This window comes from Rhinoraja longicauda, chromosome 7 (genome assembly GCF_053455715.1).
Source record: "Rhinoraja longicauda isolate Sanriku21f chromosome 7, sRhiLon1.1, whole genome shotgun sequence".
Lineage (NCBI taxonomy): Eukaryota > Metazoa > Chordata > Chondrichthyes > Rajiformes > Arhynchobatidae > Rhinoraja > Rhinoraja longicauda.
In genome coordinates this window covers 28219314-28240935 of record NC_135959.1, presented here as the reverse complement: position 1 = coordinate 28240935, position 21622 = coordinate 28219314, and the positions used below count along the sequence as shown (strand labels likewise).

General features: G+C 36.2%; 1 protein-coding gene across 12 annotated transcripts in view; it reads left to right on the top strand.

The window, feature by feature from the left end:
• Window positions 1–21622, top strand: part of mycbp2 (MYC binding protein 2) — a 200926-nt gene that overhangs the window by 128565 nt on the left and 50739 nt on the right. For 9 of the 12 annotated variants that reach the window (XM_078402308.1, XM_078402313.1, XM_078402303.1 and 6 more), the window contains 14 exons: window positions 484–571; window positions 776–825; window positions 903–1075; window positions 1178–1322; window positions 2915–3121; window positions 3768–3823; window positions 3917–4032; window positions 4882–4979; window positions 5490–5606; window positions 6603–6743; window positions 15116–15340; window positions 16975–17107; window positions 19125–19250; window positions 20488–20532. In XM_078402308.1, coding sequence (XP_078258434.1) covers window positions 484–571; window positions 776–825; window positions 903–1075; window positions 1178–1322; window positions 2915–3121; window positions 3768–3823; window positions 3917–4032; window positions 4882–4979; window positions 5490–5606; window positions 6603–6743; window positions 15116–15340; window positions 16975–17107; window positions 19125–19250; window positions 20488–20532 — 1720 coding nt within the window. The remainder of the gene's footprint in view (window positions 1–483; window positions 572–775; window positions 826–902; window positions 1076–1177; window positions 1323–2914; window positions 3122–3767; window positions 3824–3916; window positions 4033–4881; window positions 4980–5489; window positions 5607–6602; window positions 6744–15115; window positions 15341–16974; window positions 17108–19124; window positions 19251–20487; window positions 20533–21622) is intronic. The other 3 variants (XM_078402306.1, XM_078402311.1, XM_078402310.1) reach the window with 3 other exon arrangements.

Genomic DNA, 21622 nt, shown 5'->3' with positions numbered 1-21622 from the left:
TCCAAAAAAATATAACACTGCAGAAGCTGGAAATCTGAAATAAATGGGTAAATTCTGGAAATACTAAGGTGATTTCATTGGAGGAAATTTGTTAGATTCAGTTTGGTGGCCCTTCATCTCAGCACCACAAAAGAAAGCAGTTGTCGAGTGTAACGTTTAAAATAGATTTTAAAATGACATAATTTGTATTCTGGCTCTTGCAGCTAGTTGGAGTGAAGCAATTATTAATTCAATGACCACATCAACTACGAATGGGATAGTTTCCCACTTCTGCCACAACGTTTAAAACCAAATCCAAGCTAATCTAATTAAAATAGTTTGGGGTGAAGTTTCTGATTCTAACTTATAAATCGTCTAACACCTGGGGAAATTGAACCATTGGCTTTGCTTATTTTTATAAGCCCTGGTCAAAAATGTCTCCATGTTTCTCCAATTTTAATTTTGCCAAAACTAAAATGGTACAAAAATATATTTGTTTTTCAGGGCATCCTACAACTAGAGAAGGAATTGGCATACCTTGGAAGTATGTGCGCAGCATCACTAATGAAAAAAGATCTTGCACTTCCTGGTGGTATGGATATTTACTTTTGACGGTCACAAATTTATTGTAGTGAAAGTTTGCACATAATTCTTAGTTTATTGATGGATTAAAGATTATTTATGGATTAATGACATATTTGCTACCTGTAATATTTCCTGTATTTTTTATTATTAGTCAAAAATGCTATGTTTTTAGCAAAGTTGCACTGCATTCAAGTTAAGTGTTTTTGGACAGGCAATGAAGTAGAGGAAGATCTTGAAATTCTTGAGGAATCAGCTTTGCAGGTAAGCTCTCAATTGCTATAGTTAAATTATTGATAGTTTTCTTTTTTTTTTGCTCTCACATATTTCCTTTTTACTAGGTCTGCAAAAACCATGCTGGATTACTAGGAAAGGGTCTTGCTTTGTCGCATGCACCAACTATTTTGGAGGCACTTGATGGTAATCTTCCCCTCCATATGCAGAGCAATGAGCATTCATTTTTGGAGGACTTCATTGCTTGTCTACCCAGCTCTAGTGGTGGACGGCTTGCAAGGTATTATGTACATCAAAATATCTAAATCTGAGATCTTAAATTTTTTCATGCCTTTGTTAAAATATATAACACACAATTTATTTTGCTGTCTTCTGTTATCAGGTGGCTTCAACCGGATTCCTATGCAGATCCACAGAAAACTTCACTGATATTGAATAAAGATTATATTAAGTGTGGCTGGCCTGCCACCATTACAATTCAGACCAAGGACCAATATGGAGATGTAGTTCATGTTCCAAATCTCAAGGTATAAAACACACGAGAAATGTGTGACCAAGAACAAACTGACCATCATATTTTGTAAACTCAAACTTAGGATTAAAAATGTCTTTTTTGGATGAGTTTGTAACATTCACCGTAGGTGGAATTATTATAATAAAGGAAAATTTCTGTTAATACTTTGAGACATGAGTAGGGAAAATCAAGCTCATGCATTTTCAACAAAGGATACATTTTCTTTCATGCAGTGCACCGTGCAAAGAAAACCCAGGGAAGAAGCTTTGAGAAACATTACACAATTTAGTAATTTTGACTTGAATTTTCAAATGGTCTTGCATTTGGAAATCATCTCATTTCTTTTACACTTTTGAGCTTTAACTTTATTTTTGCTCAAAATATTTGAATCACAATTAACTGAATCCACACCACGTGTCATCTTAAAATCACTTTGAAATGAGAAAAGGGCAATGAAGAATATGAGATACGAGCCTGTTTTCTGACTGACCCAACTACTCGGATATTTCGAAGGTAGACACAAAATGCTGGAGTAACTCAGCGGGACAGGCAGCATCTCTGGAGAGAAGGATGGGTGATGTTTCGGGTCGAGACCCTTCTTCAGACTGATATCCAGCTGATTTTAGGTTTCTCTCCAGAGATGCTGCCTGCTCCGCTGAGTTACTCCAGCATTTTGTGTCTACCTTTGATTTAAACCAGCATCTGCAGTTCTTTCCTACATACTCAGATATTTCATTCTACTGATTGGAGTGAGATGAATTAAAGAATAACAGATTACCTAAAAACACTTTGTTGTCTAGGTGACTAAACAGTTGCCAATTTTCCTTTCTGGTTTGGAAGGGTGAATGAGTTGTATTTTGTAATATGCTGTGAAATCATTAGGGCCTTAAATGTATCAGACTTATTTAAATACAATTAACTTTTCCAGATTGGGGTTTCCACATGGCTGCTTTGACACATTTTGTTAAAGAAAAATTATATTCAAACTTAACTCTGGGGATTGAGGCAGGGAGAAGGGAAGTCCTTTTGTTTCTACTACGTTCAATTTTGTCCTGTCTCTTGATTTTCCCCTCTGTAAAAGGAAAATGTACCCTCAGCACAGAATTAGGCCATTCAGCCCATCAAGTCTACTCCACCATTCAATCATGGCTGATCTATCTTTCCCTCTTAACCCCGTTCTCCTACCTTCTCCCCATAACACCTGATACCTGTACTAATCAAGAATCTATCTATTTTTGCCTTAAAAGTATCCATTGACTTGTCCTTCACAGCCTTCTGTGGCATTAATTTCACAGATTAAACACCCTATGACTAAAGGAATTCCTCCTCATGGCCTTCCTAAAGGAACGTCCTTTAATTCTGAGGTTATGACCTCTGGTCTGAGACTTTCCCATCAGTGGATACACCATGTTGTTATGGTTACTCAATATGTTATATTAAGTTCCGATAAAAAGAAAGTCATCTTACTAGCATGCTTTATCATATACTGTACACATTTACCTTGTATAATAAAGAGCTAATTTCTATATCAGTGTTTTTTTGTACACATCTCTATCAAACAACAATAGGGAAATATATTAAAGTGTTTATTTTTGTTTATGGCAGGTTGAGGTGAAAGCTGTCCCTCTCTCGCAAAAGAAATCTGTACAACAGGAAAATACTAAAAAATCGCACCGATTTCCTGGTAGCCCACCAATGATAGCGTCAAGTACTGATATGACGTTTGGTGGTTTGCCGTCTCCCAAACTGGAAGTATCCTATGAACCAATGATAGTAAAAGAAGCTCGATATACAGCGATCACTATGATGAAGGTAATTTTGTGGGGGTTTTTTGCTTTCAATGTAGAGATCTTCCTCACCAATATACTAATATAGAATTTTGCCTATGAACCTGGATGCCTGTCTCCAGATATTGCCCAGGCTGATCAATTCCTTCAGATTTGATTCTCCAATTGTTGGTTTAAACTGGAAATCAAACCTTTTAAGACTTTTAGAGTTTAGTGATACAGCGCAGAAACAGGCCCTTCGGCCCACCGGGTCCACGCCGACCAGTAATCCCCGCACATTAACACTATCTTACACCCACTATGGACAATTTTTACATTTATACCAAGCCAATTAACCTACATACCAGCACGTTCTTGGAGTGTGGGAGGAAACCGAAGATCTCGGAGAAAAGCCATGTAGGTCATGGGGAGAATGTACAAACTCCGTACAGACAGCACCCATAGTCGGGATCGAACCCGGGTCTGTAAGGCAGTAATTCTACCGCTGCACCACCATTCAGGTTAAAAGCAACAGATTAAACAAGTAAACTAAAAACAGCTGCAGATTGCATGTTGCAATCATGTTTCTGCTAGTTTTATTTAATGAACAGGCAGATCTCCAGTGGAGTCAATTTTCTTCCTCTTGTTATATTTCTGCTGCATTTCTTTTAAATATTGTCATCGCTTTGCAGGCTTATGAAAATTATTCATTTGAAGAGCTTCGATATGCATCGCCCACACCTAAAAGGTAAAGGAAAATGATAAACCTAAAAGTTTTGTCATCTTGCACCAGAACAAATGTTGCCTCTGACATTTTTGTACTTTGCTTTAACCTTTTTAGGCCAAGTGAAAATATGTTAATTCGGGCTAATAATGATGGCACATACAGTGCAAACTGGACACCTGGAACTGTAGGTCTTTATACTATCCATGTCACAATAGATGGCATTGAAACAGGTGAGCTTACTGAGTTGCACTTTATATTAGAAAATTCCAAAATATATGTATAGTTCAGAATTTCAGCCTGACTTTTTGTCATAATGACATCTGTATAAATTTGAAAATTGCTTTTAATTAATTAAATCTTATGATCCACTGGGATTCCTTGTATTGCTTGTTACTTGTATTGCTTGCCCGTTTGGAAATTTGATGGCACGACCATCCAATTAAATATTGTGTATATTTGAGGAAATACTGACAGTACCATGCAGGATATAAATTTCCCATGTAAGCACTAGCATGTTAGGGATTTTTACATAAATTTACAAGAATGCATGTTCTGATCTTGTGACTGCTACATATCAGCAGTGTGCCTGCAGATCTTGGTATGCAAGGATATCAGCTTATGCAAGGGCATCTACTGTCTTTGTGATGGGATTTACCAGCAGAAAGCCTGACCAAGGCTTCACTGCCTTGGTCAGAGTCAGTGCTTTGAATCGCCTTCAGGAAAACTGCACAGAGCAAGTGTGATCATTTTCCATAGGTTAATATCCACAGGAAACCCCCTGCCATTTGAAACACATAAATCTACAAACCAAGAAATTATAGTTGTCAATAATAATTAATAATTTCTGAATTTACGCAGTAAAGGATTACTGTACTCTTTAAAATGGTTGGATTGATTTTTTTGAAATTCTACAATGCCTATTGTATTGAATCAATTGTTACCAAACCATGTTTAATATCTTAGTTTTGAACTCCACATTTGTCTATGTAAAAAGTTGGATTTTAGAAGTAACTTGTAATAAAATTTTCTTTCTTGATGTGCTGTGTTTTACATGAAGTTTGTTTTTTCTGAATTGATAGATGCTGGTCTAGAAGTAGAAGTAAAAGACCCACCAAAGGGGATGATACCTCCAGGCTCTCAAATGGTCAAACCTAAGGTTGAACAGCAACCAAGCAAGGTACAGTACTAAGCTGGTACTTTAATATTTTTTGTTACAAAGGTAATGGAAACATCATAATGTAACTTGTTTGTGGATTTAATATATTTGCATTGAAATATGTTTTTAGACCATGACTCCTGTATCAGAACTGTTTATACTCGTTTCTTTCTGTTAACTATTGTACTGTCTTGTAGATTAATTGTGACACTTGTATACAGTTCATTTCCTGTTGGAAATAGGCATTTTTTTGACAATGACATGCAATTTAAAGGTTTACAGGTTGACTCCAGGAATACCAGTTCAGCTTGCGGTATCTTTACTATAAAACAGAATTGTGCTTGGAGCAATTTTCAATGATGGCGAAGAAGCGGCCAATTTCTGTGACTTACACCTAATGCAAACCAATCTCTCTGTCAATGTCAGCTTTTAATCTGCAGCTGTTTTAGTTTACTTGTTTAATCTGTTGCTTTTAACCTGAACAGCTTTTTATCTTATTTCTTTGTCTTACTGTTTCATTGCTTCTCTCAGGTCCGCAGATTTGTGACAAAGGACAGTGCAGGGCTTCGTATACGTAGCCATCCTTCTCTCCAAAGTGAGCAGATAGGCATAGTGAAGGTCAATGGAACCATCACTTTCAATGATGAGGTAAAGAATATTACTTAAGAGGAGGATTAATAGACTAGGCTTTTTTTTTCTATCTACATAAATGTTGGGAAAATATTTAAAACAAAATAAAGAATGCATTCGCAATAGTGGATTGAAGTGAGCAGTTTATCCATCACAAGCTTCAGTAATTTTTGCAGCAACAGTTAGATTGAAAATGCAGTTTCATTTTTGATTTGCTTTGACACACATGCAAGTAACTTTGAGGCTACAGTCTGGAAATGCTATAAGTGGGCATCTTTAATCATTTGTTCTAGGTTTTACAAGAATGACTTGATTTATGTCAATTTTTTAAAAACTGAATCATATATCCATGAATGCTTAGGAATGTGCCAATATTCTTTGGCATTTGCGCAGTAAAAAAAAATATTAGTTGTAGCTAATTGAGTCTGGATAGTTGGTATAGTTGTATACATACCAAAGAGCAAGTTATTTGATTTTTGGGTTCTACTTGCCAATCTGTTATTTGGAACTGTGATCTAATAGAGGCAAACACAGGAATATTACTGTAGAAAGTTAATATAATTAGTAAATTGGCTAAATATTGTTTAAATATATTAAAATCAATGATTGACATTCTTGGGTTTGTAATGAGAGCCTTGTACATAAGATGACTGCAATTAGAGTACATAATGAGCAGGGTGTTTTGTAAATTATTTCCCTGGAATTGCATGGTCCTGCCATGACTGACTTCTGTGCATCATCTTATAGTTTCTTTTCTACCAATTATTTTGATCAGTTTTAAGCAGAACCAGCTTACAACATCCCATTGGAACTCATGGCGAATAAAAGGTTAGGCCTCTGATTTTGTGTTGGTCAGTCTGCCATCACTGTCAAAGAAGATTTTATCAATTAAATCGAGGCTAAAACCTAGTCTCTGATGCCCACCTTATCATTAGTCTGGAGCCTCATAGTCTTTTCTAGCACTGGGGCAGTTACAGGAGGGCACGGCTCGTTTTTGTTGCTTGTTTCCCATAGATCCACAATGATGATGGGGTATGGCTGAGACTGAATGATGAGACTGTAAAGAAGTATGTTCCCAACATGAATGGTTACACTGAAGCCTGGTGCCTCTCTTTTAACCAACACCTGGGCAAGAGCCTTCTGGTCCCTGTTGATGTAAGTAAAGGTGCCAATGGTGAAATGCCTGTTTTGGCAGTTTAACCCCTTTGCTGTCTGTGAGCACTTATGTTATGCACTATTTTCTAAAATGCATTAATTTAAAATATATTTGCTTCCACCTTTTAAATATTAACTGTTACAATTAGTTCTCAAGGATGAAACCACTTATTTGGAAGTCTATGCTTTAATAAACCACAAAGTTTAGCATGATGGGAAGAGGAAGGATGGTTTTGCTAAAGCATTCACTTTCAAGTAACAATACTATTAAATTAGTACAGGGGAAACTAACACTGCACCAAACTAATAAAATATTTAACCTGAAACACTAAGCACAGCTACTGACATTTTTTAGTAAACGAGAGAAGGAAAATTGTTTGAGTTCATTATTGAATATTTCTTAAGCTCAATCATTTAGCAGGAAAATGTTATTCGTTTCTGTACATGAAAACATAAGTTAGATTTTATCAGTAGCTGCAATTCTGCCTACATGTGGATTAAATAGATTTTATTTTAAGAAACATTTAACTAAATATCCAAACAAGTCACCACTTGATAGCAGTAGCACCTGTAACTCATAAGTCACTAATACCAATTTATTGTAGAACACTAATTCATAGCCTTGCAAGACAGTGACAATATAAGTTTTTTGGACATGCACAGAGCATGATGCAAGAATTGTGGGCTTGATGATACAGGGTGGTGTGTTCAATAACAGATATATATGGGAACCAATTTGAGGAGTGATTTACAAGTGTATGACCATAAGCACCATTTTTTTATTTGCTTTCGGTACTGTTAAGTACTATTGTTTAGTCATCAGACTTATAGTGTTGAGAGATGTTTTGGGGAAAAATAGGGAGTTAAATATTTTAAAAGTCTGTCATATTATAGGTTTAATTTTCATTTAAAATGAAGCACTTCTTCCTTTCTTCAAATAAAATAGTATTATTTGGCCATGTGTACCACCACTGATACATCTTTGTGTAGTAAAGGACATGACAAGTCACAGATCTTTTAAAGCAGCTCAACTTCAATAGTAGAATTTACACATTGAATAATAGTTCTTGAGCCCTGTTCTGAGAAATAACAATGTAGGATAAATTTTTCAATTCTGAGAGAGTTATAATTGAAATAATAAAGACATAAAATGGTTGATTGCAGACTAACAACAATTTTGCATCTTACACTGATAGGTAGTTAATCATTTTTAGCTTTGACTTTTGTTATGTGCTGATAATTGAAAGGAAATGGAAAATTTGCAAAAGAATGAAATATCAAGTACTTTTCACCTCATTCTCTTTTGGGGTAAAGATTAGACAACAAACTTCTATTTTGATATTAATTACCTTATGGTGAAAACATTTAAAATGTGTTTACATTTTTATTCAGATTGGCTAAAACAGCACTAGGCAGTTTTGAAGCTTCCAGTGTGTTTACATTTCTGTGGATACAATATACTTTTGCAATTTATTTTGTTTCCAAATGAAAAGGAACTAATTTATATTCTAACATTCATGAACATAAACTGTAGTGCGTGCCAGCAAAGCAACACATTGTATTAGCACTAAGAAATATCTAAATTTACAAATTGTTCACTAATGGCAGCATATGGTTAATGGAATGGAGAAACATATTGGTGTTAGTAGGTGAAAGTTAAACAACATGCACTATCAGTTGCAAACTTAAGCAAACTGGTTTATTACCAGCAGTCCAAATGAAGATATCTAATGTGTAGTCAAAAGAGAGGTACTAGTTTAGTACATTCAGTGTTGCGTAATGGAATATTGCTTTTTTGCATCAGTTCAACATTTTCTTTAACTAACTATTTATTTTAAACAATCATGCACATCAAATCCAGCTTTTTACTGAATAACATTTATTTTTATGCATTTCATTTTCACATTTTGCTTTTATGTATAAAAGTATTCAAGAGTGTGTTGATTTTAATGAGTGCAACACTCTTGTGGAGGGGCAGGGGGAGAAGACTGAAATTGATACTCAGATCTTTGCTTCATGTCATGTCATACATCATGTACCAGTTGTTGCATTATATGGAAAGTCATACAGATCTACATTAAATTTATCTTTAAGTATTACTGAAAAATGAATTTTAGTTTTCTCAGTTTACATTCTCTTTGGTTCATTTGACATAGATGGTTTCCTAATATGTAACCATCCTGTGCTGAAATTGTTGAATTGCAAACGAAAACAAAATATATATTTTTAGAAAGTCGAAGATCTTCTAACACAATGAAGCTATTTCTGTGCAAGAGAGAAGAAAGAAAATCTGAATTATTTTTAACCTCTCAATGGGTTAACTCTCATGCATTATATTTTTCCTCCCTGTGTAGTGACTATTAAAATTGACTCTCTATTTAACTTCTCTGTTTACCCATAATAACTCAGTCCCAGTCTACAATGCTGTAGAATGAAATTCTGTGATTAAACTAAAACCACTGAAAATATTATGACTTGGGCCTAAAATTTGAAATTAATTGAATACCAATAACATTCATAGAAAAAAATGAGGTCCTCCCTCATTCTTCTAAACTCCAGTGAGTACAGGCCCAGTGCCAACAAACGCTTATCGGTTAGAGCAGCTCGTACTAGAGCCTACCAGAGAGAAGGCAATTCTGGATTTAGTGTTGTCAAATGAACCAGATTTAATAAGAGAACTCAAGATAAACGAACTGTTTGGAGGTAGTGACCATAATATGATTAGTTTAAATCTGCAATTTGAGAGGGAGAAGGTTAAACCAGGCATTGACGTCAGTGTTGCAGTTGAACAAAGGGGACTATGAAGGCATGAGAGAGGAGCTAGCCAAGGTCGAATGGAAAAAGATCCTAGCGGGAATGACAGTGGAATAGCAATGGCAGGAATTTCTGGGCATAAACCAGAAGATGCAGGATCATTTCATTCCATAGAGGAAGAAAGATTCTAAGGGGAGTAAGGCAACTGTGGCTGAAAAGGGAAGTTAGAGATGCAATAAAACTAAAAGAAAAGATGTATAACATAGCAAAGAGTAGCGGGAAGCCAGAGGATTGGGCAACTTTCAAAAGACAACAGAAGGTATCAAAAAGGGCAATCCGGGCTGAAAAGATGAGGTACAAAGCGAAGCTGGCCAAGAATATAAAGAAGGACAGTAAAAGCTTCTTTAGGTATGTTAAGAGAAAAAGATTAGTAAAGACAAATGTGGGTCCCTTGAAGGCTGAAGGAGATGAAATTATTATTGATAACAAGGAAATGGCAGAAGAGTTGAACAGGTACTTTGGATTTGTCTTCACTAAGGAAGACACAAACAATCTCCCAGATGCACTAGATGACAGAGGATTCAGGGAGACAGAGGAACTGAAAGAAATTTGCATTAGGCGAGAAGTAGTATTGGGTAGACTGATGGGACTGAAGGCCCAGGGCCTGATGGTCTGCATCCCAGGGTACTCGAGGAGGTGGCACTAGAAATAGTGGATGCATTGGTGATCATTTTGCAATATTCAATAGATTCAGGAGTAACTCAGCAGGTCAGGAAGATGCTGCCTGACCTGCTGAGTTACTCCAGCATTTTGTGAATAAATACCTTCGATTTGTACCAGCATCTGCAGTTATTTTCTTACACTTTCAATAGATTCAGGATCAGTTCCTGTGGATTGGAGGGTAGCTAATGTTATCCCACTTTTCAAGAAAGGAGCGAAAGAGAAGACGGGGAATTATAAACCAGTTAGCCTGACATCAGTGGTGGGGAAGATGCTGGAGTCAATTATTAAAGAGGTAATAACGGTGCATTTGGATAGCAGTAAAAGGATTGGTCCAAGGCAGCATGGATTTATGAAGGGGACTAATCTTCTGGAATTTTTTGAGGATGTGACAAGTAAAATGGATGAAGGAGAGCCAGTGGATGTAGTGTTATTAGACTTTCAGAAAGCCTTTGATAAGGTCCCACACGGGAGGTTGATGAGCAAAATTAGAGCACATGGTATTGGGGTAGGGTATTGACATGGATAGAGAATTGGTTAGCGGACAAGAAGCAAAGAGTAGGAATAAATTAGTCCTTTTCAGAATGGCAGGCAGTGGCAAGTGGAGGGCCACAAGGATGGTACTGGGGCTGCAACTATTTACAATATATATTAATAATTTGGATGATGGAATTAGAAGTAACACTAGCAAGTTTGCAGATTACACAAAGCTGGGTGGCAATGTGAACTGTGAAGAGGATGTTAGGAGGTTGCAGGGTGATTTGGACAGGTTGAGTGAGTGGGCAGATGCATGGAAGATGCAGTATAATGTAGATAAATGTGAGGTTATCCACTTTGGCAACAAAAACAAGGAGGCAGATTATTATCTCAATGGTGTCAGATTAAGTAAAGGGGAAGTGCAACGAGACCTTGATGTCCTTGTACACCAGTCACTGAAAGTAGGCGTGCAGGTACAGCAGGCAGTGAAGAAAGCTAATGACATGTTGGCCTTCATAACGAGAGAATTTGAGTATAGGAGCAAAGAGGTCCTGCTGCAGTTGGATAGGGCCCTGGTGAGACCACATCTGGAGTATTGTGTGCAGTTTTGGTTTCCTAATTTGAGGAAGAACATCCTTGCTATTGAGGCTGTGCTGTGTAGGTTCAAGAGGTTAATTCCTGTGTCATATGAGGGAAGATTAGAAAGATTGGGCTTGTATTTACTGGAGTTTAGAAGGATGAGAGGGGATCTTATAGAGACGTATAAAATTATAAAAGGACTGGACAAGCTAGATGCAGGAAAAATGTTCCCAACGTTGGGGGAGTCCAGAACTAGGGGCCACAGTCTAAGAATAAAGGTGAGGCCATTTAAAACTGAGGTGAGAAGAAACCTTTTTCACCCAGAGAGTTGTGAATTTGTGGAATTCTCTGCCACAGAAGGACGTAGAGGCCAATTCACTGGATGAATATAAAAGAGAGTTAGATAGAGCTCTAGGGGCTAGTGGAATCATGGGATATGAGGAGAAGGCAGGCACAGGTGACTGATTGTGGATGATCACCCATGATCACAATGAATGGCGGTGCTGGCTCAAAGGGCCAAATGGCCTCCTGCACCTATTTTCTATGTATCTATGTTAACCTACTCATTCCTGGGATCATTCTTGTAAACCTCCTCTGGACCCTCTCCAGAGCCAACACATCCTTCCTCAGATATGGTGCCCACAATTGCTCACAATATTCCAAACGCGGCATTACCAGCGCCTTATATAGCCTCAAAATTACATCCAAATTATAACATTATAACTAAAAATCTTTCCCTCCTTGTCTTATTATCAGATAGCATTTTGGCATAAGATTTGCATTTCCGAAGAGAAAAAAAAGTCTACTTTCAGCCAAAAATAGCTTATCCTGAAACAATTCATTTGAGTTCTGACCCTTCCAGCCTGAGGAAACCAGATCTATTTGGTTAATTCCCCTGAAGTCTTTGTGTTTTAAATCACCTTTCATTCTTCTGCACTCCAATGTGTATAGATGGTTTAATCAGACTGGCCTCATTGGTCGGTCCTTTCAAGCCAGGAATCATTCCAGTGAATCTAAGATGAGCTGCCTCCAAGGCAATTACATACTTCCTTCTGACACAGAGACCAAAATTGCACACCATATGTCAAGGTACTGCACAACTACAACACAGCTTTGACTTTTTTGTACTCCAACTTCCTTGTATTAAAACGATACAGAATACTTCAAGATTTTTTTTTTTTGAGTATTGCATCAGGAACGTGTCCAGTGTAAAAGACTTTGGAGATTTGAACTAGCAAACATTTTCATTCACCATAAAATTGAAGCTAAATGAAATTCTTATTTAACAATATACATGTTTTCAACCTTTTTGTTTGTCATGTTTTATCCCATTCCTTTTTTTGTGGCTATTTTCATTTGTGTAACCTGAATTGGAGTGGAGGGAAGAGAATTGATTATATGTCTTGCAGCATCTGTGCATACTTTGCTTTAAGTCAACCAAGGGTTGGCTTAAATCATCCTTAAATCAATTGAAAGTGTGAAAGGCAAATGTCTGGTTGATTGGATTTTTGCAATTTGGTCTCAGGCATGTAACTGCAGCAATTTAGTTACAAATTACTATTTTCTAAATTGGATTAAAGGAATGCACACACCAAAATGTAAATAATTGTAAATAACAAATTTGTCGCGATTTCTTGGCATCCCAATTAAGACCCACAACCTTGGTCTTGGGCTGTGTTGCTTAGGTTGTTTTAAATGCTAGTGGTGGAATCGGGTACATGGATGTCATATTTTTGGACTTTCAAGACTGTTTGATATCAGGTAAACTAAAAATGAGTACATTTGGCTCAGAATACCTTTTGTGTGTTTTTAATAAAAGAATCTCAGATTTTAGGAATTTGTCACGCTAAAAATGAGTTAGCTTATTGCCCATCTTGGCGTATGTTTTAAATTAAATAACCTGTCCCTGTCTCTAGGTAAAATGTTTATCTCTGGTTTCATTGGGCACAAATAAGCACAATACAAAAAGTCTGCAGACTTTATTTTATAGGGTCCAGGATTACTATCTTTCAAATATTCCTTATTTCATGAGCTAATTGTAAAATGGTGCAGTTCACATTCTGGGAAGAAACTTATCAAAGTTCTTCCCAGCTAACTGCACCATTTTACAATTAGCTGAATAAGAATCTATTGTTGTGGGTGATAAACAATGTTTATACATAAAAGATGGGAGTGAATTCTCGATTCAGGTTAGGCAAATGTGTTTTTCATTGGCATTAGTGATTTAAAAATTGTGAAAAGATGTGAGGGGAAGTTCTTGGATTGCTAGCAAAGTTAAGGATAACACATTTTTGTCATTTATCTGTATTGTACTGGGGATCTGGGAAGTATCATTTCAGATGTCTATCCAAATATTAGAATATTGATTTTCCAGCACCTTTGGTTCCAGAGCCTTTCTGGATTATCTGTTTTGCCAGACCAACAGAGGCCATGGCTTCTGAGAGGAATCCAGCAGTAGTGGAACGGTACACCTAGACCTCGGAAGCTGGCTATGGGAACCAAATTGTCAGCTCTGGCCGGGCCGAAGTACAGAGCCCCAGCCGGAGAGGGAAAATTTGACCCACTGATCGGCCTTGGAACTCTGTAATGGGAATGGATCTGCCGACTCCGACCAGGCCAGAGTTCCAGACCCTGCAGGCGGCAAATTTGACCCGCCAATTGGCGTGGAAGTCTCAATGAGGTCGAGATCGGCCACCTCAACCGGCCAAGGTGCCACATTTTCGAGAGGGGACTTCCAGGGGGGTATTTCATGTACACTCTCGTGATTTTGTCTGGATTAAAGGAGGTACCGGACGATCGGTAGTGGACTTGTATTTGCAGAGAGAAAGTGTGATCTGTTTTTCCCACTACTGTAAATTTGTTTTCATTTCTAAACCTTTATGATTTTCTTTTCATTTTTCCCCTTTACAAGCTTTATTATTGTGCTCTTTGTCATCCTGGCCATTAACAAGTTTATTTCCCTTATTAAAGTTACGCATTAACTTTTACATCTTGTTAGAGTATCTTTTTCTATCATCAGGTTGCCTCATTTGCAACTTCTCTCTAGTTCAAATTACTTTCTTCTACTCTTAAAATTATGTTCTTAATATTGTACTCTAATAAAATATTTTCTTCCCTTTCCCTTCTAGTGATATGCTGCATGTAAGGCACCAACATGGCTTTTATGGGTGTTTGTGGAATCTATGAATGTTTCCAGTCTTGGTCATTTTGTTTTGTTATATTGGCTACAGTTAAAGTGTTGTTTTACTTTCACTGGGTTATAATTTACTGATTTTAACAAGATATAAAATGCATTTATTTTTAAATACCTAGATTAGTTATTACCAGTTATTTATTTCATGATAGTGCTTTCCTATATTACAAATATGCTTCAGGGTGCCTTTTACATTTTATTCCAGAAACAAAAGAAGAATCTGTCCAAGATGAGAGTTTCATTGACCTTTTAGAAGTTATTTTCATTTTTGAATCTGATGATGATTAACAATGACCATGATTGAGCACTCCTTTTGGAAAATATTTCAAATTTGAATCTCAGAACCCACATACCCTTTCAGTCTGCCTTCTTAGTTAGAAGAATTGTGCAAATCTCTTTCTAGAACACTTTGATAATGTACCAAGTGTTTACATTCTGGCTTTGGATGTTCACATTTGCACATTGACAGCAAAGGTAGTTGTTTTGGGCCCCATGATGCAGATTGCATTGTGTTCTACTTTGTGTGAATACCATTTTGTTGCTGGTTCAACCACAGAACCTGAAGTTTATTTTCTGCAGTATAAATTGGCTTCATTGAGCTATATTGGAAGTATGCACGTACACAAATATATCTTTTTTTAATTTATAGGAGCCTAAATCCATCACTGATGATTACTTCAGAGAAGTAAATTCACGTCGGTGCCATGAAGTAGTGTTGAAAGAGCAGGAAAAGATGTTCCTGCAAGGCGGACCAGGAGTATATAAGGTAGTGAAGACTGGGCCTTCAGGGCACAACATCAGGAGCTGCCCTAACCTTAGAGGTATCCCCATTGGAATGTTAGTTCTTGGGAACAGAGTCAAGGCATTAGGCGAGGTATGGATTCATGAAAGTGTGTTATTGCAGGTACCAATCAACACATTAGAGCAAATGCTGCAAAATTGATGTCTTCTCAAGCTTTTGCATAGTATTATAGAGGACATCTGGTATTGGTATAATTTCTTCATTAAAATAGGTATTGTTGCCTTTGGGTGCTAAACAAATGGTGGAAGCTTTTATACCATGCTTACCAAAGTTGCTCATTTGCTGATGCATACTCTGCCTCTGAGCTATATTTTTTCCAATGATTCAACATGATCTGTTGCTTTGATTTTCTTTCATTTCTTCTAAACTTCAGAAACTAATGTTCATTATTAATTATTTCACACTTTAATCACTCTATCTTTAAATGGCAGTTTGATTTTAAAATGCTATATTTGGTTGTATATAAATTGATGTAAACATCTTTATGTTCTCTCTGTTTTTATAGAATATAAAAGCTTTAAGTAGTCATTTAAATAATTGAATAATAAACTGGATTTTACTGAAAGTACTTGACAATCTGATATTTGTGTACAGTTTAGTGTGAAATTGATTCTAGAAGTTAGTTGCTGCAGTAAGTGTTAAATGGAACTGTGAAAATTATAACTCATTCCTGATAATGTGGTTACTCTGACTTAGTCATTGGTCTTACAGATCCTCATATGTAACTATGATATTTGAAAGACCAATTGAGAATAGTGCTGTACATTGAAAAACAATTACAATTACCAGAAAATCTGTTGGGCTGGAATTTGCTGAATGCAATAACAGCATGTGAATGAGGCATGCTGTGATTAATAGGCAAATTATCTGGCAATTTGGAACAAGGACAGAATCCCCCATGAATTGTAAATTACTGCATGTTGCTGAGTAACTGATGCTGCTTTAAAGTTAGCTTCACTAAAACACTGCACTTGACCTCCTTATTTTTCATGGTTGCTCTATTGCATATTAACAATTGATAATTTCAGACATATAGTTAAGTTTCAACATACTTATTAATAACTGCTAGTTAATCGCTCTGCCCCAGAAACTAAATAATTAAAATTGTAGTATCTCCCTTCTCAAGATATTTCTTAAGATGTCAAATTGTCTTCTTCTCCTCTTTCCATCTCACAGTTCATTTGTTCTTCTCTCTTAATATAACTAATATGATATCTTGCCTTTGTTTTTCCATTTTGCATTTCTTTCATTGAATTGATTTTACTGTAAAGTTGGTTTTGTTCTCAATCAAGTCCCAGATGCTCTGTTGCCCCTCATGCACTCTTGTCAACTCGTACTTCCAACATCTTGAAAATCAGTGTTATTTTGGAGCTTAAGGTTGCAGGAAAAAGTCCCCACTAATCAGGCATGTGGTAAGCTCCATTTCTCCGGCAAATTCTGGCCCATTGCCAAAATTCAGTCATTTTTTTTTCAATTGGTTGAAACTACAGAAATCAAGAAGCTGGAATGTCCTGATTCAGTATCTTTATTTGCATTGCTTTTTGCAATGTTTTGCATGTAAAAGGGGTCTTTCTGATCAATTGTAACCTGTAACACCGAAGATTTTTGTAATGAAGATGTAACACATTTAAACAGTCTCAATTCTACAAGGATCACAATTCCATTGTTAAGCATGAAACAGAATAAAAGTGTTGTTTGTATAATAGGTGACAAACCATGAGGGCACATGGGTCCAACTTGATAAGAACAGCATGGTGGAATTCTGTGAAAGTGGTGATGGCGAGGCCTGGTCCTTGGCCAGAGACCGAGGTGGTAACCAGTACTTAAGACATGAAGAAGGTAGGTAGCTGATAATTCAGTTACTCTTGTGATAGGGAATGTATTGAATTGCTTGGTACAGTGAATAAAGGTAATTACATGTCCTGATTGAATTACTATATATTTTATTACCAAAATATCTCAACCAAAATTAATTGGCTTACCAGCTGAGTTGTCCTCTGAAGCATTCCAGCTACGATTATGTCAAAATCCTTGTAGACATCTTAACCTTCATTTATAAATAGAATGGGGGAAAGGAAGAAATCAGAAATTGGCAACCTCTCTCATTGTTAGATATATATTGTAGCCATATTTCCAAAGCTATGCCCAGTCGAGCTCTGGACCTGGACCAGACCTGGCTGTACAAGACAGATTTTTAGATTAATTTTTTTTTATTTTTTAGATTTTTAGATATGCAGTGCGGAAACAGGCCCTTCGGCCCACCGAGTCCACGCCGTCCAGCGATCCCCGCACATTAACACTATCCTACACACACTAGGGACAGTTTTTAATTTTTTGTTTACATTTACCTAGTCAATTAACCTACACACCTGCACGTCTTTGGAGTACAGGAAGATCTCTGACCGCTTTACTGCAGACTAGCGTATTCAAAGGCCCAAGACTACATGCTGAGGGATGCACTGAAGCTTTGAGCTACCAGTACAAAAGACCTTAGCTTGGGCTTGTCTTGCCTCCGGACACTGAGGGGCTGACAAAATGTTTGGGACCAGAACGAGTGATGCCATGTTGGTATAATGTAACTCTTGTAAGCAGGCGTAATGATGCACTTGGGCACTGTGAATTATGGAACATAGAATAGTACACAGAAATAGGCCCTTCTGGCAATTATGTCTATGTTAACTATGATATTAAATTAATCTCATCTACTTGCATGTCATCTAGCCTTTCATTCCCTGCATGGTCATGCGCCTGGGTAGATGCCTCTTAAATGTCACTATTGAATCAGTTTTCCATACCTTCCCCTGACAGTGTGTTCCAGGCATCCACCACTGAAAAAAACACTTGCCTCTCACATCTCCTTTAATCTTTCCCCTTCTCACCTTAAACCTATGTTCTATAGTATTTGACATTTCCACCTTGCAGAAAATAAACTCAGACTTTATTCCTGTCATAATTTTATAAAGTTTTATCAGAGAAAATTTTTTGTTTGTCTAATCTCTCAATATAGTTAATAATCTCTAATCCAGGCAACATCTAACATCCTGGTGAAACTCTTCTGCAGCCACTCCAAAGCCTCCATATCCTTCCTATAATTCAACATCCAGGGCTGCAAATACTCCATATGTGAACTGACAAAAAATGTACACAGTTACAACTTCCCAACTTTTCTATCCCTGAAAGTATCCCTGATTACCTTTGTATCACCCTCTCTAATTTTAGGGAGCTACTGTGCATTTGCACTCCCAAGATTTCTCTATACATCAATACAACGGTGGCACACCAGAAACTGGATATTTCAATGCATGCTCTCTTTGTCTTCAAGCATATTTTATTAAGTAAATAATTCCAAGAAAGCATACCAAAGATGTAAAATGATCCATTTTCAAAGTGAACTTACCCAGTGAATGATCAAAACTGTTCAATGGCACTTCTTAAAATGTCAAAGAAGATCTGAGATGCCAAAACTGAGGATTAGGCTTGCTGCTCTGCCGTGTCAAGTACCCGCCCACCTCCACCTCTTCCTCTACTGGCATCCTGCTGGAGGTATTCTAGATCAGTGCTTCTTAAACTCATTCACCCTTGAATCTTTATCACAAAATTTCATTCACACTCGACTAAATTTTTGTATGTTTTTTGGTAATTTTTGTCTTATTCTCCCTTGTGTATAATTTTATATATATTAAGTCATTCACCCTTCATGCACCCCTCTAGTTTCATTCACCCTTGGATGAACCATTCACCAGTTTAAGAAGCACTGTCAAATTACAAATAAAAAGCACACTTTTATAATTGCGATGAGTACTTTTGTTTACTATAGATTCTTTGCAAAAAGCTTCTTAATAGTTGTCTTTGACAGAACAAGCACTACTAGATCAAGCACCTCAGACACCTCCTCCTAGTCCTTTCACAGCTCCCGCTTTCAACAGGAGTGCTGCTGGCAACAACAGTCAAGGATTTGACTATCACCTTGCAAATACCAAAGGTGTGTGAATTCATTTGTGTAGCTTATTGTTTTTGCATGCTGCGAATGCAGTTGTTTCTGTGTGATACATGTTAAAGTATATTCAATTTGTTTTTTTCTGCTTGTTTCATATTTCTCCATGCTAAATATTTGGATATGGCAAGATAATGTTTAGAATGTAATCTACAATACAGCCAAATTATAACATTTCTCATTCCTGTACCAAACATATACTGGAAAATCTAGAATAATTTGTTTACATACTTGGTACTAGAAATTATTCTCTTCAACTTTGAAAGGATGGTCATAAAAATGATTTTGATTTAGGAACAACATGCAGCATTTGATGCAACAGACATTTTGATAAAGCATGTTGATTGTTTTTGAAGGTAACTTTATCTTTTCATTGTGCCTTCTGTTGTTTTTCATTTCAAATATCTATTTCTTTTATATATAATTTCTTCATAGAAAAATAGTCGTAATTTTTAGATTTTTTTTTCGCGGGATAAAGTAGTTAATTTGTCTGTCACTTCAACCAGTTATCTAAGTTTGTAAAAGTGTCTGTAATTTTTAGATTTTTCTTGGGTAACTGCGTGAATCACTGGGAAATTTTAGCTCATTGCGATTTGTTCAGCAATTTAATTGATAAATCTTGATGGTGAAGTGTTCGTGTTTAGAAAAATTACAGTCAACAAAAAAACTAATGATTCTTTGGACTATCTTATAGAATTATATTGGAATATTAAGAAATATAAGTTCTATGACTTCGATATAGGTCAGGATGACTCAGAAATTATAAATTAAAATCCAATAGATCCACCTGAAAAGGAAGGTGTAACATTGGTGTATCATCTTGCTCAATAAAATATGGCGCTTTGAGCAGCAGAGGCTCCGTTAGGATTGCAGAAGAATTTATGGACTAGTATTGTGTGTTTTAATCGCTGAAGTAGACTTAATCTAGTAACCAATTTACTCCGAAGCATGTGTGCTTATCTTAGCATTAGTTGATGTTGTATTTTCATTTAGTGTCTTTCAAAATTTGCCAAAGGTTTCCAAAGTAAATATTGAGGACAACGGAGTAGCATTTTATTGTTTGTGTTATTTAACAAAGTTATTGTTTGTGTAATATAACAAATGCACTATTTACCATAGTTTCTAGTTGAGCCATTTCAATTTTGTATTATATCAATTAGCATATTAGAACATGACAAAGAATTACATTTTGATGCTAAACTTCTCAATTTTTCTTTTTTTAAAGATGAAATAACTACAGACCTTGATTTAGAGTCTTACACAGAACATGGTAAGTGGCAATATTACAGTGTTAACTGCATTTGAGTGAGCTAGGAATGTAATTTTTATTAATAACTATGAAGTAACATCTGCCATTCCCAACAAAAACTGTTTTTAGTTGTTAAATCAACATAATCTGAGTGTGAATTTGTACAATGCTTGAGTGCAACACTAAGCTTTAAAATCCAGTTAAGCAATTAAGTAAATTCAACAACTTTATTCATAAGATCATTCTTGCCGTGTCATATTTTGAACTAACAGAAATTTCTTATGCTATCCTATATTTCACATGATTGCTTAGTACATATTTTAAATAACACCAACATTATGTCTATGATATTTTTTAATCAGTTTATTGCAAAGGTTCTGGAATGAAAACTGTTCCATCCTTGTTCCAAATATATATTTTAATATTTTAAACAACTTCTCAGGACATCATGATTCAACTGTTCTTGTCGAAATTGATAACCTCAGTCACGTGTGAAATATCAGTTAAATTATTCATATGTTATGTCTTAACCTTATTCTACAATTTTTTCAACATATAGATTGTTTCCCTCTCCTGTTCTTGCACTAACCTAGGTCATTCAAGAACAGTTGAATCATGATGTCCTGAAAAGCTGTTTAAAATATTAAAATATGTTTTAAATAAGACTTCAAAACCACATTCTTGTCCAAAACTGACCATAAAGTGATGTACAATGAATCCTTGAATTGACTGGTTAATAATATATGTTATACTTGTTCTCTGCTTTTCCTCCTTGTAGTGAAACAGTGTCTGCTGTTTCAGACTTCCAATATTATTCCAACCTATATTTCAGGTTCAAGAGCTGGTAAGACAGTAATGGAACCAAAATAAATAAAATCACCATTTCTGCAGCTTTTTTTCATCCAACAGTTCTTATTTGCCTCAGCGATTCTGGCTCATGTATTACATTTTGTTTTGTATAATGTGTTCCAATGGTCTATTATTGGACAAGTTCAAGTCTCTCCTTTAGGAGTGCAAGAGGGATGGTTTATTTTGCTTACTCATGTCTTATGTACCATTAAGCAGGGGCGCAGTAAAGATCAGTCCAACACATCTTTTCTCTGATGGTGCC